This window comes from Cimex lectularius, unplaced genomic scaffold (genome assembly GCF_000648675.2).
Source record: "Cimex lectularius strain Harlan isolate CLEC.00 unplaced genomic scaffold, Clec_2.1 scaffold25, whole genome shotgun sequence".
NCBI lineage: Eukaryota > Metazoa > Arthropoda > Insecta > Hemiptera > Cimicidae > Cimex > Cimex lectularius.
In genome coordinates this window covers 1724956-1741509 of record NW_019392633.1, presented here as the reverse complement: position 1 = coordinate 1741509, position 16554 = coordinate 1724956, and the positions used below count along the sequence as shown (strand labels likewise).

Here is a 16554-nt window from a genome sequence, read left to right as displayed (position 1 = left end):
CACAGATGCTCCTTGGTGTGCAAGCAATATAGATACAAAAGATTTGAACATTCTGCCCGACTACACATAGATCACACTTATCTATGCTTAGGATTATCATCATGTGTGATGATTAGTGACCGTTAGTCGATGATTATTCGGAAATCGTGAGATGCGGTCTGGTGTGACGTAGGTTTCAGAAAAACATTTTCTTTATCGTTCCAACGTTTCGACCTTTATTGAGACCATCTTCAGGGCGTGGGATTTACAAATATTGTTTAAATTTAACAAATACATGTAGGGTGTGGAAAAAAAGTGAATTTATACAATGAAAAAAAATTATATTCAATCAAAGTATTTCTACTCACTCAAAGTGTTTTTTTGAAACCTACGTCACACCAGACCACATCTCACGATTTGCGAATAATCATTATCACCATGAATCGTCGAATTTGCGTTCGACTTCCTTTACATATATAGACCTTGAAATGGATGTTTCTTTAGATTAAAATATCGAATTAATTTCTGAACAAAGGCAGACGATTATGTAAAATTAATCAAAATTACATCTATTCAGGACTATTATTTATGCTTAAGTATAGTCCAGTTAGGTTCGTGGTTATTTTGTTAGAAATGATATTACATTCATTAATAACATAATGGTTTTATTAAAGAAGCTAAAAGGGTTGTTAATCAAAATTATCCCTTCCATCCTAGGTGGAGCCACAGCTCATAAATATTTTATTATTTCACCCCAACTTCCTGGTAAGATGTTTTTTTAAGGTAGGTAATGTTTCATAATTAAGAAGAAATTTAGTACCTCTTGGTCCTATGCTAATAATCCTCTCAAAGTTCTTCTAACACAAATACAATATTTTGTGTTGTTCTTTCCAACCAAAAGGAAGGAATTGGTTTAAAAATTTCAAATTCACTAGTTTTCGTGGACTGCTTGACCAATTAATATCTTTCAATTAATTAAGGTTTTTAGTTGAGATAAAAAAGTCAGTGTCACGAACGGGATTCGAAAAATGGCAAAATTTAAAGGTGGGGTTGAGATGGAAACTTAGTGTCCGAGTAGGTCGAAGTCACGATAGCTCAAGTAGTAGAGTAGCGTTGTATCTAGCCGAAGATCGTGGGTACGAATCCCGCTCGTGACACTGACTTTTTTATCCTAACTAAAAACCTTAATTAATTGAAAGTTAAAAATATTTTACTCGGTCAAATCAACTATTAGTTGAGGTTGGGAAGATGCGAACCTAAGCGTTGTACTTATGAATTTGTGAAATCAGTTGTCACCACTGTAGCCGAAATTTGGTCATATACACATTACAAGTTGTTCTTAACCGTTTAAAATCCTGAGGAAAACACTAATACTACGGTCAGTATTGGACCCAAAGGATAAGTGTTAGAAGAAGCCAGCCAATGCCAGCACGCTGTTTGTTATCGGATTAGGAAAGCTCGGAACCATCGTCATTTCAGGCGACGTGGATGGTTCTTGTGGAGGGAAGTAGTGGTGAGGGCTTAAGCAGTAGGGTCGGGATGGGTTGAATGATTGGTGTGAAACTTGAGGAAGCGGTAACAGGATCAATTCTTTGACTAAGGTCATTGTGGATAGTAATGTTGGAGACACACAAAAGACATTGGATAATTTTGTGAGGTTTGGAATGCCTAGATTTGTTGGTTGTTAGATGTTCGGCTCCGCAAGTCCAAATCGGTCGAAATAATATTTTGTACAAAGTTAGTTTGTTCTTTATCGTCATGTCTAATTTCGTACCTATAAGTCTTTATACAGTTTATATGTCCAATTCGTATATTTAGTCTGCCTCTTGAGACTTATGTGAGGATACCACGCAAGTCTACGGTTTATGTACAACCCTAAGTATTTTATTTGTGCTGATGTCGGTAGTGCATTACTGTTAACGTATAGTTCAGTTTCACCTTCCACGTTTTAAACTATTCTTCGGTAGCTCGAGATGCTCCTGGATATTGGAGGTGGCTCGGGTAGGATTGAAGTTAGGAGATAAAATATCGGTATCGTCCGTGAAGGTTATAAGGATGGCCTAGGAATGCATCGGCAGGTCAACAGTATAAATTGTATATGGATGGGGAATAATATCGGACTCCAGTTAAAGAGGATTTTAGTATTTGGTAATAAGGAGAGGGTAGAAATTGTTTTAATTTGAAATGAACATTACAACAGAATTGTATTTTGCTAGTACCTGTCAAAAACTTGGAACATGTCTTAGAACGCACCCTAGCACTACCCTCTGTTCTATAAAGCAGAGGAAATAGATCAACAATCCTGAAACATTGCTGAATCGTGGAATGACAAGAGTGGAGACCAAATTGGTATGAAGGAATGAAATTATGTAAATCTAGGATGGGTATTAAGCATTTCAAAAGGAGTCTTTCAAATATTTTGGACATTACTAAGAGAAGGCTGATAAGACTGTAAGAGGATATGTGACTGGGAGGTTTGTGGGGTTTAGGCATGAGAGTGGAGGCTAGTAAGGGAAAGTGAGAGGTTCGTACGATTCGGAGAATAGTATGGAATTGTAAATGATAATGTAAAAAAAACTATGGCCTTATGGGAATTATAAGATCGTGTCCGGAGATTTTTATTACTTGGCGAGTTATGAATATAGAACTTTATTTCAGATGGCTTTAAAGGTTTAATAGGAGGATAAAGAGGAAGTGAGATATTCAACTTACTTGCTGTTCATGTTTTGTATCCTCCCAGGGAGTTGTAGCCCACTCAATGTGGAACTACAGCGACGACGGGTGGTGTAATGTGGTTAAGGCTCGGGCCACTGAAAAGGGGCACCTCGTGTCCTCATCCGCGTCCCTCTCTCAATCCAGGTTCTTTCAGGTGTGACCCCTCCCAACTCTTGGTTACATGGTGGGTGTCCGGGCACAAAATAATGGTGCACCCCAGAGGGTGTGGCAACCTCTCTAAAGCACAAGCTGTACTCGTGCCGGCCTCGGGTTGGCATGGGCGGCGGGTGCCTTATCAGAGGCACACGAGGGTTAGTGTACAAGATCCTGTCTGCATAGACGGGGGAGGGTACTGTACTACGGGGTAACAGAAATGTTCCAAAATCCAGCCCCTGTTAACTGGGAATGGATTCGTAGTGGTACGTGGTGACGCCCCTGGCGGGAACTTAGAGAAGAGACTGTCTTCTACCTGTGACCTTCGCACGAAACTTGCGTCTGACCACCGTTATACACCCGGCCTCACAGGATACGGCGGATCGGTCGGCAGTGTATAAGCGTTGAGGACGCTATGATTATGCTAAAAAATCCCTCGAATGCGTGAGTAGTGGCGGATGGGAACGGGTAGTGAATCGGTTGCTCGAGTATGCTTTGCACGTAGCTGTAGGCTGAGCTCGATTGGAGGCTTTTACCGTATACGGTCTCCTCTAGGGGGTGGTTAGCAATTCCACTTTAAACAAAACCGCGGCCGGAGCGGATCCGGTAGTTTCTACGCTAGAGAAGCCCCAATACTCTGGGACATAGAATGGCCCTCTTTGTCTAGGAAGTGCGCGGGAGACCAGCCTGATGTATTCCGGCTTAGGTAGCCCTATGCGCGCGGCATACGGTCTGATGCATAATGCAGACCCGACCACTCGGAATGGGCAAGCAGGGAGCGAGGTAGTCTTGGGCCTTCGGAGCTGACCTCCTCTACACCAATTCTGCGGCAGTAACACCCTTCTGTCGTATGTGGAGGTGCGTCAGCTCACAACTTGAGAATCAAAATGTCCGATAAGGTTGAATAGGCTAGGTGCGGTCGTTAAAGATCCTCATTGTCCTTTTTAGGACGACCGAGTAAACGGGAAAGCATGTTCATGTTTTGCACAGTTTATATGAGGATGAGGTATAAAATTGTTAAGTTTTAAATGGGTTGCAAAAAGGCTGGTCTTGTTTCCGTCGCTAATGACCCAGGACCCATTAATTAACTTTATTTAAGCCTTCAAAGGCCTGTGTTCAAGGGAACGATTCTCTATTAAAATAAAATGTAATAATTGTTAAACAGTATTATCATTTTCTAATAATGTACAGTACTGACAAATCCTAAAAATGACATAACAAGTGCAAACAAACAAGAAACCGTGAGTAAATTCTTACCTTATCAATACAAAACGTATTTTGGAATATGAGACCCCACGAGTTTATTGCAGATAATTTAGTGTTTTTTTTTTAATCGATTCAACATTATTTTATGTTACAATATATATTCTATGCCTAGTAAGTATTACTCATTATTAATTTATACAAGCTCAAATCTGCACATGCATGTGCATTCATTCACGCGTGCAGAGAGTTGAGCTTACCAATTCTCGCAGTCCGCCGGCAATTTCAACTTTTGTAATTTGCAATAAATTACCGGCAGCACTCGAGTATCACCCACCGCGGTTGTAGGCAGTCTGTGGTCAAACCTCGGATTTGTTCCTCCAGCCACCGAGGTTGGGCTACGGGTACTGTTAACAGTTAGGTCATTTCAGCACCCAACACATGCAGTTGCTAGATCCAAACCCATTCACACTCTCACTCTTAAATATATTATTTCCTATTTACCATTCACTCAGTTAGACAGGCCTCGAGAATCACCACCTCGGGTGTTGGCACTCAAGGGTCAGACGTCGGTCAATTCATCACCTAGCAGATTCATTCACACTCTAACTGATTCTTAAATACATTCTTTCTTATTTACATACTACCTGTTCAATTAAGGTGGTGGAGTATTCACTATTCCTCATCACCCTTTACCCATGTCCCTCGGTGGAATGGCGACACCAGCAGAACAGAAAAGAAAAACGAGGACGAACGAACAACCCCGGCACCACGAACAGCTGCTCCGGGAGGAGAGAGAAGCATTCTTTTTTATCCTTTTCTGATGTTTTCTCTATGGATGACGAGGATAAAAACTATGTACATCAAACAACATATTATGTAAAAGTCCACGACCTCGACGGGCAGGGGCTACATGCCCTTCATGCCTTCCGTCCTACCATCATTTACCCTCTCACACTACTCATTCACACTGATAAATACATTCACTCTCAACACACGCTAGGGGCACTATCATTACATTGTACAATAAAACCCAGTCTGTTTCTTTCAATCGGAATACGGGATGAAGATATGGGGGCCATCCTACCTACACGTACTCTATATAGAGCCAAGGAGTTCTCTTCAATAAGGTGGGACACATCGCACAACTTTTCTCTGCATACAGGACACATACTCGGGCTTTGCCGCATTAGTAAGTTTCCTTGTGTCAATCTCGTATGGCTTACTCTTAATCGGGTAATGATGAACCTTCTTCAACGACTCAGATCCTGTGAGGGCCACCTATCAACAGTGCTCTTGGCTTCGTGAAAGCTTCTCTGCTCACCTTTACCTCTGCTTTAATTTTTTTCGGGAAGCTAATATGAAATTTCATTTTAGCACCTCCAGAGACTCCTAAATAAACATTTTTGTTTGAATTTAAATTTGTCGATTTTTGGATCCCTAAAGTTTTTTCGATTTTTACAATAAATCACCAGTAGGCCTAGAAAATCACCCCCGGGTGTTGGCGGTCCGGGGTCGGATGTCTTTCTTATACGTCCGGCTGCCGAAGTTGGGCTCCAGGGGGTACCAACAGCTAGGTCATTCTAGTCCCAAACGCTAGTAGTTCCTAATCCATTCACACTCTCACTCACTCATAAATACGTTCTTATTTATTTACATACCATTGACTCAGTTAGTGTGATGAAGTACTCGATATTTCTCCATCACCCTTTTCACATAATATGTAACTAGCCTAACTGAGGGTCGTCAGGGTACTCAGTATCCCGCCATCAGCGCTTTCACACCAATAAATACATTCACTCTCAGCAGACGGTAGGGTAAACTATCAATATAATATGCAATAAAAACCGTGTTTTCTTCAAAATTCCTCCAATTATCCACCCTTCAACTAGGTGGGACACATCGCACAACTTTTCTCTGCATACCGGACACATATGCGCGCTTTGGCCAAAAGTAAGTGCCCGTGAGTCAACCTCGAAGTTGATGAGTAGTGGAATGATGGGTTCGAAAGCCGAATATTACATTAAATGTTTCAAGTTTCCCCATAACCAACACAAAACAAAAACGTCAATTTTTTAAACTTTCTTCAAACATGAGAATTTGCGGACCTGCAACTGTTTCAACAAATGTGTTACATTGAATCTAACAAACATGTTTTTATTACTACTCAAACATGCAAAAAAAGTATCCTACCAGCAATACGTTTGTTGATAATTGTCGTACAAGCAAAACTATAATCTAAATTATTTAATAAAGAGAGGTTTTTTTAACAAAAAATACCAATAAATTATTGTACTACAGTAAAAAATATAAAATCGTCTATAGATTGCTTTATTTTAAGAAAGTACACATATTTTCAAAGTCTTCTTGTACACTTTTCTCAATACAAGCACACTATAATTACAGAATAAAACCAAATATGAAACATTTAAATAGGACAAACATTAAACCAAATTTTTTTCCTTCATTTTTATGTTCCTTATTTTAATTAAACTAGATTGATGTCTACAGTCGCGTCACGTCATGTCAGCCTGTGTCAGAGAATTATGGACGATTAGGAAAAAGTTGATTCCTATGCAATCATCAGTGTAACATGATCAATGATTAAGAGAGCAGCCATGCGCGAATATTCAAAACAACGGCTTTTGCTGAAGTAAATCGCTTATGGTAAAACGAGAAATCTAAGTTGAAAACTGATTTTACCATGGACTCAAAAATACATGCCAAATTTAAAACTATGCAATTTGATTGTGATCAAATGCGAAGTTCCGTAAGAAAATCAAAAAAAGAAGAAAGAAAGCGTTCATTTTTAACTTTTTTTTAGTGTGTAATAGTTCTTAGTAGATATTACATTGTTCTATAAATATATTGTGTACATATATTTTGAAATTGGTGTAAAGTAATCTGTTAATACGTTCGAAAAGTAAAAGATGAACTTTATGGAAAATTTTAATAAATTGAAACAAAATTAGAAGTCTGTTTAAGTTTTTTTCTCTTAAGAAAGTATAGTTCGCAAAATTTAATTTAAAAAATATATTTTTGTATGCTTTTGGAGAAAAAACTTTTACTTTCCAACATATATTTAGAAGGAGTATGAACTCGCTAAAAAAAAGTTGGCATTGTGAGTGGTAGAAAATATGTGAGCAAAGTCAAATAAATGTTGATCTGTAATTGTTTAAAACTTGATGTTGAATGGGTGAAAGGGAATCAAAACATTCTCAAGTTTTGTCGAGAACTCACCTCGGCCTGTGGCAGAGGGAACCCCCGGTGCTTCCGGGTCCCCTGGTCCATCGGATGTCTTCTTCGAACATCTTCAGGCGACTTGCTGCGGGCGGAGAGGGACGACGAGACTTCTACTCCCTTCCGGAAGGAGGCCTTCCATCCCCGGAACGTGCGACAAGGTCTCCCTATCCTCAGCCCCGTCAAAACAGTCGTCTCACTTCGCCCCCCGTGTTTCCCGAGTTTTGCCACAAGGAGGAATATTGTTTATTCCGGCTCAGACATTTATTGATTGACCCCAATAACACGCGGGTCTGTCCTAAAAACGTCTCAGTCTCTAAGGGACTTATCTCGTCTGCTTCTTACGGCCTGTCCAGATGAGAAAGATCCCCGTCATTTCCTCGAATGCAAATATTGATTTTTTGCCAGGTCACGGAATTTTAAAGGGACGTTATCCTATTTCTTCCATGACTCCCCGCCCGGAAAACCTCTCGCCTCGATCGGGTCGGAACCGCTTGGAAGTTCAATCGGAGCGAAAGAAAAGCCAATTGGGTGAAGGCAAATTAATTTACTGACTACCAAATCCGGTGCCGTGTGAATGGACAAACACAGTGAGCCAACGGGTTTGGATGTCTACTTACTCCTCTCGACCTTAAACGCCAGTTAATCGAGACATACTTAGCGGACTGTTCGTCATCTTGCAGTAGGCCTTGCGTACAAAGCTTCGATGTACACAAGATGTAAAATAAAACACGGAATGCCGAGCAATGGACTGAGAATGAAAGGGGCGCATGCGAGTTGCCTCACGGACCTAATTATGTTGCTCGTTGCTACGGCTTCCGATCGAAGTCCGGCGCAAAGCCTTCACCTTACCACCCGCTTATTTCAAACACAGAAAACACTGGACTATTATAAATAACAAAATGTGTCCACTTAAAATACAATGACGGTCTAAAGATAACTTATTCCTCGGAAAAACTATATCATAAACTATGCTTGTTGAAAAGACTCTTCGAGACCTAATAGAACTGGTAGTACTAGTTTAAATATATTAGTAGAAATCGGTTATACGGACATCCAAGCAACTTAAGAACTAACTTGGTCATTATAACTATAGTTATTACATCAGGTAGATAACTTTAAAATGCTGTGACTACAAATATGTACATATCATGTCCATAACCCCTGTGGACATAGAAATGAAAATAATGTTTACGATTTAAGAACAAATACACAAACAAACAAAATACTGATCCTTACATTTACTCTAACATTATTTAAATTAAAAAATTTCGGCTAGTATCCTACTAGTATGCCTTTAATACTACTATTAATTATATTACTGCTACTACTATTAATCTAATACTAAATCTACTACTGCTACTAAATCTAACTGCTCTACTGCTACTATTAATCACTACTAAACTAGTATGTATTTAATCCGCGTAGATTAAATTTATTATGCATGTTTACAAACTTCCGAAAAAATAATAATCACATTTTTGTGTAATAAAATAGGAAAAAACGAACAAAATTATGTACGTACTTAGATCATAGCAAAATTTATTGGTTTACTAAAAAATAGTCAGTAATACACTTTGTTTAACTTTTTTGCAAATAAAAAGCATTTTCGGTTATAGTGACAAGTTTTTTGACAATATTTCCAATCGAATCCTTTGCAAAATCATTATTGCAATCCAAAAGTTCTTGACAATTTGACAATATTCACTGCTGTAAACATTTCTTTATCAGTTGGGAAAGAAAATGCTCCGGAAAGTTCTTCACTGGCATTATATGTATATTTTATGTAGGGTGGGCGACCAAGACCCGAGGGGTTAAATGCCCGGGTTGACTCGTACCCCATCCCTAAGAGGTCCGGGACTTGGTCGGCTCACGTGTCTTGCATAAATCTCTTGGACCTGTTCACAAACCCCAAGATTTTGGACCATTTAATCTCGGGGAGTGATTTGGTGATGTCCTCTCCTTCAAAGATTTCAAATCTAGACCTAGCGTACCTATCACACTGCGAGGTAGTGCCTTCCCGTTTCTTCTTTTATTTCGCAAAAACGGCAAAAGAGATCTAGAATACCCATTACGGAGAGGTGTTTTCTCAGTGGGCGGTGGCCCGTCAGACTACCTATCAGCCTCCTAATTCCCTTCCTTGAGATAGAGAATAGCCATTTCGATTCTGCTAGTTTGATCGCCTTAACAAACTCTTTCGATTGCCTGTGTCCGGGGGATAAATTCTACTCCCTAAAGAATTGTTTCATGCCCCAATTATTAATACTCTCTTTCGCTGTGCTCATAGAGTAAGGTAATACCGGTTGTGGCCCGACAAACGCAGTATTAGAACCTTCTTTGGCCAGGCCATCCGCCTTTTCATTGCCATGGTGTCCTTTATATGCTGGTATCCAGATAAGGGTTACCTTGTTCTCAAACCTGGCAGATATTCTATTGATATGATCTACAGTTTCCTCCACCAGTCGTGAGGTTGACAAATCTTTTTGGAATGACCTAAGACTAGCCTGACTGTCGAAAAAATTCAATATCTTTTCCCATAATTTTATTTTCCATAAGTGTTCTACCACACACATCAATGCCCCAGATTTCCGCCAAAAAACGGAGGTGTTATATTCCTCACTGGCATTCTCAACAACATCGTTTTCCCTGCCGGAAACTTCTGCATTTATTCCTGCATCAATTTCTTCATCCATTGCATTCCCATGAGTTGTAAGATTCAAGTCAATGTATTCAAATCGCAGAACACCCTGCTCGATTGAGGAATCTAGAGCCCAGTCTTGCAGCAATTCTTCACTAATGTCTTAAAGTTAAGAGCTGGAATGAATCCAGAATCCAGAATGTCGGAAGCAATACAAAACGGTAGAAGTTTTACACAATGTCACGCCTTTTCTAGTATTATGATAGCATCCAATATTGAGATCTTCGGTTCTCTCTTATGGTCAATGTTAGTTAACTTAATCTCTTGAAGACCATTGACCGAAGGGCGTGCTTGGCAGTTGTCCACTAGAAAGAGGTCACTTTTTACAAATGATCTTTTCTGATCACAGATTTGTTGATTACAACGACCGGATTTCGAGCATTAAACGCTCATCATCAGAAGTTACATATACGTTTCGACATGAATTTTAAACCACCGATCCACCGCCTACACGACATTCGAATGAGAAGCTGGTTTATAGTGCCGCTCAATTTTAAACGTGCGATTGTTGCTCCTATAAAGTTATTTTGTTTTATATATTATTTTTACTAACAACCTATCAATAAATATTCTTGATATCCATCCTTTTTAGCCAAGGTTTTAATTGTTTGTAATTCTTTTAGTAATTAGCAGGTGTTAATGGAAGTTTCAACATACAGTCTTTGAGCCAATCGAATCCAGCGGTCCATGGATGAGATGAATCTGCTGTAGTTGTGGATTTTCTATGTACGTCTATTTCAATGGAAGTTATTTATTATGGATAGTTTGTTGAAGTTGTGAGGAGCGGTCAAGAATGAGGTAGTTTAGAAAAACACCTTTTTATTTTTTGCGGACGTTTCGATCTTTATGCGGGTCATCTTCAGGGCCTGGGAAAATTACAAAACATATGTTGATTGGAAAAAATACAATTTAAGATTAGATGTAAATTTTGAATCAAGTATTTCATACTCATATAAAGTGTGGTGCTCTTCTTGTGGTCTCATATTGGTTTTGTGTGAAAGTGTTGTGAAACGTGAATTTGTATTCTGTTGTTTTTATATAATTGTGACTGGGTGGGAGACGCGGTAAATCTGGGAAATTTTCATTGATCATAGGCGGTTTTATTTACCTCAAAGGAAGTCGAGCATGGGGATTTTATGGATTGGATTTGTGATTCGGCATTCAATGTTGGAAAGGAAGTTAATTATTAAGGACGATAACGAAGGAAAAGGAAATATAAAAATAAGGTTTAATAGTTTATTTGCTTTATGATGTTGGCGTAGCTGCTGAGTTTGCATGTTTCTGTTCTGTAATTAATGGTGTGTGTCTCTGTTAATGTAAACCATTTCTAGAAATTTACGTTTGTATTTGTTTTTTCCCCTGTTTACTATTAGTATTTTGTCGAAATCAAAGTTGTGTTGTTTTTCAAAGTGGTTTGTGGCCAATGCTGTGGAATTGGTTTTCGGTGTTTTACAGCCATAGATGTGTTGTTTTTTCCGTTTTTTTCTAAATATTGCGATGTAATTCCAATGCATGTTGCTGGACAGTTCGTACAATTAATTTTATAAATTATATCGGATTTGTAGGCTGTTGCTGTTGGGTCTTTCACTTTGGAAAAAGTTTATTTACTGTTTTATGGTTTTATATTAAATTATTTAAATGTCGTTTTTATATTAAATCATATGAAAATAGGTCGGGAACTAGCTTGCAAGTTCCTCTCTTTTAAACGATATGTTTTTACAACCGGAGTCCTTACAAATAATTTCAAAGCTGTAACATATTTTCAACTAAAAACTTAAAATTAATGCTAAACATTCCAGAAAAAAAGGCATCGATGGCCGCAACACCACGTAAGGCAAAGGTCTTGGGTTCGAATCCATCCAGCGCCCCTGCATTCAAACCCAACATACTTACAAATGGGCTTTTTTTTTTTTAAACATCTGCACCCTGAGGGTTCATATAATCTCGTAGTGAAAAAAAAGTAAATAAATAAATAAAAAATAAATGCCTACATACTAAATAGTCTAAATACATAATTTTTAATATATTTTTAATTAATTAATTTTTAAAAAATATTAATGTTCCAATAATTTACAATATTTTTACATTTAATTAACACTTTTTGTGATTAATTTGGTTGAGGTTTGTATCATTATATACGCTATATTAATATATCAAATAAATAATCAGTTTTTTTATAACTCATAATTAACTCAAGTAATATTCATATACATTGAAAAAAAAAAAAATAATAACAAATCGAGTAAAATTTATACATCTTTAAAATTGTCAGATGATACACTATGCATTCAATAGTATATCAATAATAGGTAAAGTTTTAATTATTTTTCTACAAGCAATGAAGCAAAACATTCTCCATATGCATTTGCATGCTACCTAAGTTGAATTTCCCAATCAGTGGGTTGCTTGATATATTAACTGTTTAATTGATGAATTACTAGTATATTTTAAGACACTTAATTTACATCCTATCAAAATCCTTGCAGTTTAACTTCCATTAAATAAAATGTTAAAAAACTAATATTGTATTCCCAGCAAAATACGAGGTCCTTTGTTACCAAGAATAGCAACGAATATATTTATAAAACCTTCCTTATTCTTGAAAACTCGAATTTAATTAGCAGAGTTGGAAACGGGAATCAACGTATTTCACCTTTTTGTACTTCTACACTAATTATTGGTAGTAATATTTACACAAATAGCCTCTACCATAAAGTAAAGGACATAACTTGATATAACATTCTTTGAGTGAATCTGCCCTTTGAAGTACTTGTTAATAAAAAATACAATTTCTTTTTGGAACCACATCTTATTGTATTATTCAATACAATTTTAATGATCAATAATAAGGAACATTAGGGGGTGTCATTGACCAACACCGGTTGGAGTTGACACGGTGTTCATTAAAGGTCCCGGCATACTTATGAATGGGCTTTTTTCGAAAACACCCCAAGAGGACATGACCTCTGCTGGAGTGAATTTCTTTTGTAGTATAATTCCTGTTTTGGTGGGTATTCTGTTTTGTATTGAAATAAAAAATCCAACCTGCTATCATTTTCAGATGAACTTGTCAAGAAACCTGCTATAACTGAGTTTCTCCTATATGTATATTACTTCATTCTTTTCTTTCAATTTTATATCAAGATTCCTAGATTGATGGGGTCCAGTGGTTTCCCTCAATATTCTCTCCCATATTACTAGAGCCCGAATTTATATGGAAAAAAAACAACACTCAAATAAAAATTTTATATACACTAAAAGACCTTAAATATGCCATACAATTTGCATCAAAAATATTAAAGCATGCAGGATAAATGTTAGACACATCACCTGACTAATACCTAACTACTTAACTAATTTCATTTTAACCAGACATTTTTAGGTCTAGTACTTTAGGTATTCATGTTGAAAGGAATGTGAACAGAAAAATTCCAGTAATATAATACAAAATAAATAATTAGATATGTGTGGTGATTAGTGACTGTTAGTCGATGATTATTCAGAAATTGTGAGATGCGGTCTGGTGTGATGTAGGTTTCAGAAAAACATTTTTCTTTATCGTGCCAACGTTTCTATCTTTACTGAGATCATCTTCAGAGCTCTCAACACGACATGCAAGAATGGCACAATTACACAGAAAACAAACACTTTGAAAATGAAAATGATCTCAATAAAGATCGAAACGTTGGCACGCTAAATGAAATGTTTTTCTGAAACCTACATCACACCAGACCGCATCTCACGATTTCTGAATAATAAATAATTAGGGTTAGTTAAGTTCAAGAAGTATTGTATATAAATTTCAAAGTTAGTTTCTATAAAACTACAGTTTTTATCGCTCAAAAAATATTTCTTCCTTGAAAAAACATTTCCAATGTCAACAGAGATGAAAGGAGCATAGTTTCAGGAACTTAAAATAATTGGATCGTTGATTCCCTGTAAAACAACTTAATTGCTTCCATTATGATTTAATTAATTTACTCCAATTCAGTCAATCCGGTATTTTTGTCAAGGATGTTTTTTTAAAAATTTCTTTGGTGCATACCACATTGTTGGGGTTTGTTTTTCTTTGAAAGGAATAACCCAGACTGCTATTTTAGAAGTTGCTGTTCCCACTTTTGGCCTTTTTTTTTAATTTTAGTAGGTTGGAAATATGAATGAGGACTGACAGAGACAGCACTTCAAATAAGGCTCCTAGTTCCTTCCATATCTCGACTTATGTCCAAAATAAATTTTTCATGCGAGGTAAAAAAACTGCACCTACAAGTTTGGAAATGGAGGTCCTCAAATAAGATGCCGACTATTCAAAAGAATTTTATTTGCCACATTTCTTTGTTCTTAAATAACCATCTTAATGGGGATAACAATAAGTTCTATAAATGGAAGGCGAAATTCTTCTCTGCAAAATATGGTGATTTTATCCGCTGGAGCTCTTGTCGGTTATTAAAAAATCTGACCTAATACTTAATTTTAAATTTGCCCCAGTCGGCATTCTTGGGTGTTTTTGCCCCCCCCCCCCACATAACATCTCAGCACGACTGAATCATCAACAGGTCTTTTGCTGGGCTAACATTTTTTCCCATCCAAAACAATCAACATAAACAGGGAAAATAGACATTTTATTCGACCTTACAAACAGTTAGGATGAAGTGAAACTTCACATTGAAATTATTTACAAACTAAATGTAACCAGTAATAAAATAATGCACGTGAAGTAACAAAACCCGCCTAGGTTCAAATGTTAGAAAATGAAATGACTGACATTATCCTCTAATCTAAAAAGTCTATGCAATTTGTTGGATAGACTTTAAGTACAATAGTTTTATTTATTAATACAATTTTACTAATAAAGTCAAGTAAATCAGTTAATAGTATAATTGATAGTTATGTACAGTTAAAATTGCTTCAAATGATAAAAAAAATTATCATAAATGAGTAAATTATCATAAATCACCATTGTCAATACTTTGGGTAGGAATAACATCTTCAAAATACATATTTTCTGTCTATGTTCTAAATAACTTTTTACATAAGACAAGCATATATTCTTACTTAATTTTTATAGGGCATTTAATTAATTAATATCATTTTATGATTTACTTTTTTTCAAATATATTCTTGGATGCGTAGGTTTTCTTGGACAATGAACTGCCAGGTTGTTGTATTTTATTTTCAAAATATTTTTAACTCTGAGCCCCCTTCGGTGCAGGTACATTATATCAGGCGGAAACCCTAACAATTATCTAACATGAAAGAACAATCCATTAATAGTATAAATATTTCTTTTATGAGACAATTGCCTGAATGATCATCATAAATTGCTGTCTCACTTACAATTGTTTGATATGCAAATCATAAAATATTATAAACGGTAAAGATGAAACACTATGAATTCGCTTTTTTTTATTGTAGCCATGTTATCTGTGCTTCATCGTTATTTACTCAATATCGAGCAATTAATTTGATATTAGGAATGTTTTCACCCAAAAGAGTATATTTTGCCAGTGACTGTTTATTGTCAAATTTTGAAATACTGGATAAAAAAATTTGTAATACTTTTTTTTGTTTTTAAAGATTTTATGATCTTACATATTAGCCAGAGGAGAAATCAAAGATGTATGCATGTTTTGTGGGGAGGAAGACAAGAAATCCAGGAGTGATGGTGGGAATCAAACTCACGATCGTGAAGTCTACTAGCTGAGAGTTATCATGCTAACCACTCAGCTCTCCCCCCCCATCTAAATACGTAGTATTGTAAAATTATTTAAAAATTAATATGCATATTTGTTTGTTTGATTATGGGACATAAATCCTGAAACCATGTCATTTTCCATCAATACACAAGTTTTTAAAATTATTTTAATATGATGTATTTAAAAAATGTATAAATGTCTTTCCATATACACAATATATATATTTTTTTTAAAAGCCCATTTGTAAGTATATAATGCAGGGCCGCTGGATTCAGACCCGGGTCTTTACCTTACAGCGATGAGTGCCATGCCAACGCCTAAACCGTTGCGGCCACCTACTCCCCTTTACAGCTTATTGTACTCCTTTCCTGATTCCATTTTTTGAATTCAGTCTGTGAGACCTAGAGAACTTTCATTTGGCCACTGTTTTTATGGGTCAGAAAAATCGAATTGGACCCACAACCATGGGATCAACTAGCGCAGAGTCTGACGCTTTAACCACTCGGCTACTGCCAAGGAAAGAACTTATTTACGGACGTTTAAAAATTGTGTGCAAGTAGATGAAAACTAATAATAAAGCCTCAGTAACTTTGTTGACTGACGAGACAGGTCTAATAGACTGCCGCCAATATATGATTCTAATAGCATGCTGAACAAATAGATCTTATTCTTGCAAACATAAATCTTTAAGAAATTAAAATGAATTCTAGTTAACTTTAAAATTGCATCAGCTCACCTTGGCTTTATAACTTGATTGGATTCTTACCACTTTCACTACTTGGTTGCACTGTCAAGTTCTGCATGAAAACCCGGTATTGTTATTAACCTTTAGTTGAAATTACAACATTGAAGCTTTCAAAGGTTAATTACTAT

At 36.6% G+C, this 16554-nt stretch overlaps 1 protein-coding gene across 8 annotated transcripts in view; it reads right to left on the bottom strand.

Moving 5' to 3' along the window:
- Positions 1 to 8084, bottom strand: part of LOC106668773 (whirlin) — a 47783-nt gene extending 39699 nt beyond the window's left edge. For 5 of the 8 annotated variants that reach the window (XM_014397841.2, XM_014397844.2, XM_014397845.2 and 2 more), the window contains exon 1: positions 7291 to 8084. In XM_014397841.2, coding sequence (XP_014253327.1) covers positions 7291 to 7361 — 71 coding nt within the window. In that variant the 5' untranslated portion in view covers positions 7362 to 8084. Of the gene's footprint in view, positions 1 to 2691; positions 2706 to 7290 lie in introns of those variants that run through there. The other 3 variants (XM_014397847.2, XM_014397848.2, XM_024224932.1) reach the window with 3 other exon arrangements.
- Between the last annotated feature and the right edge of the window lie 8470 nt (positions 8085 to 16554).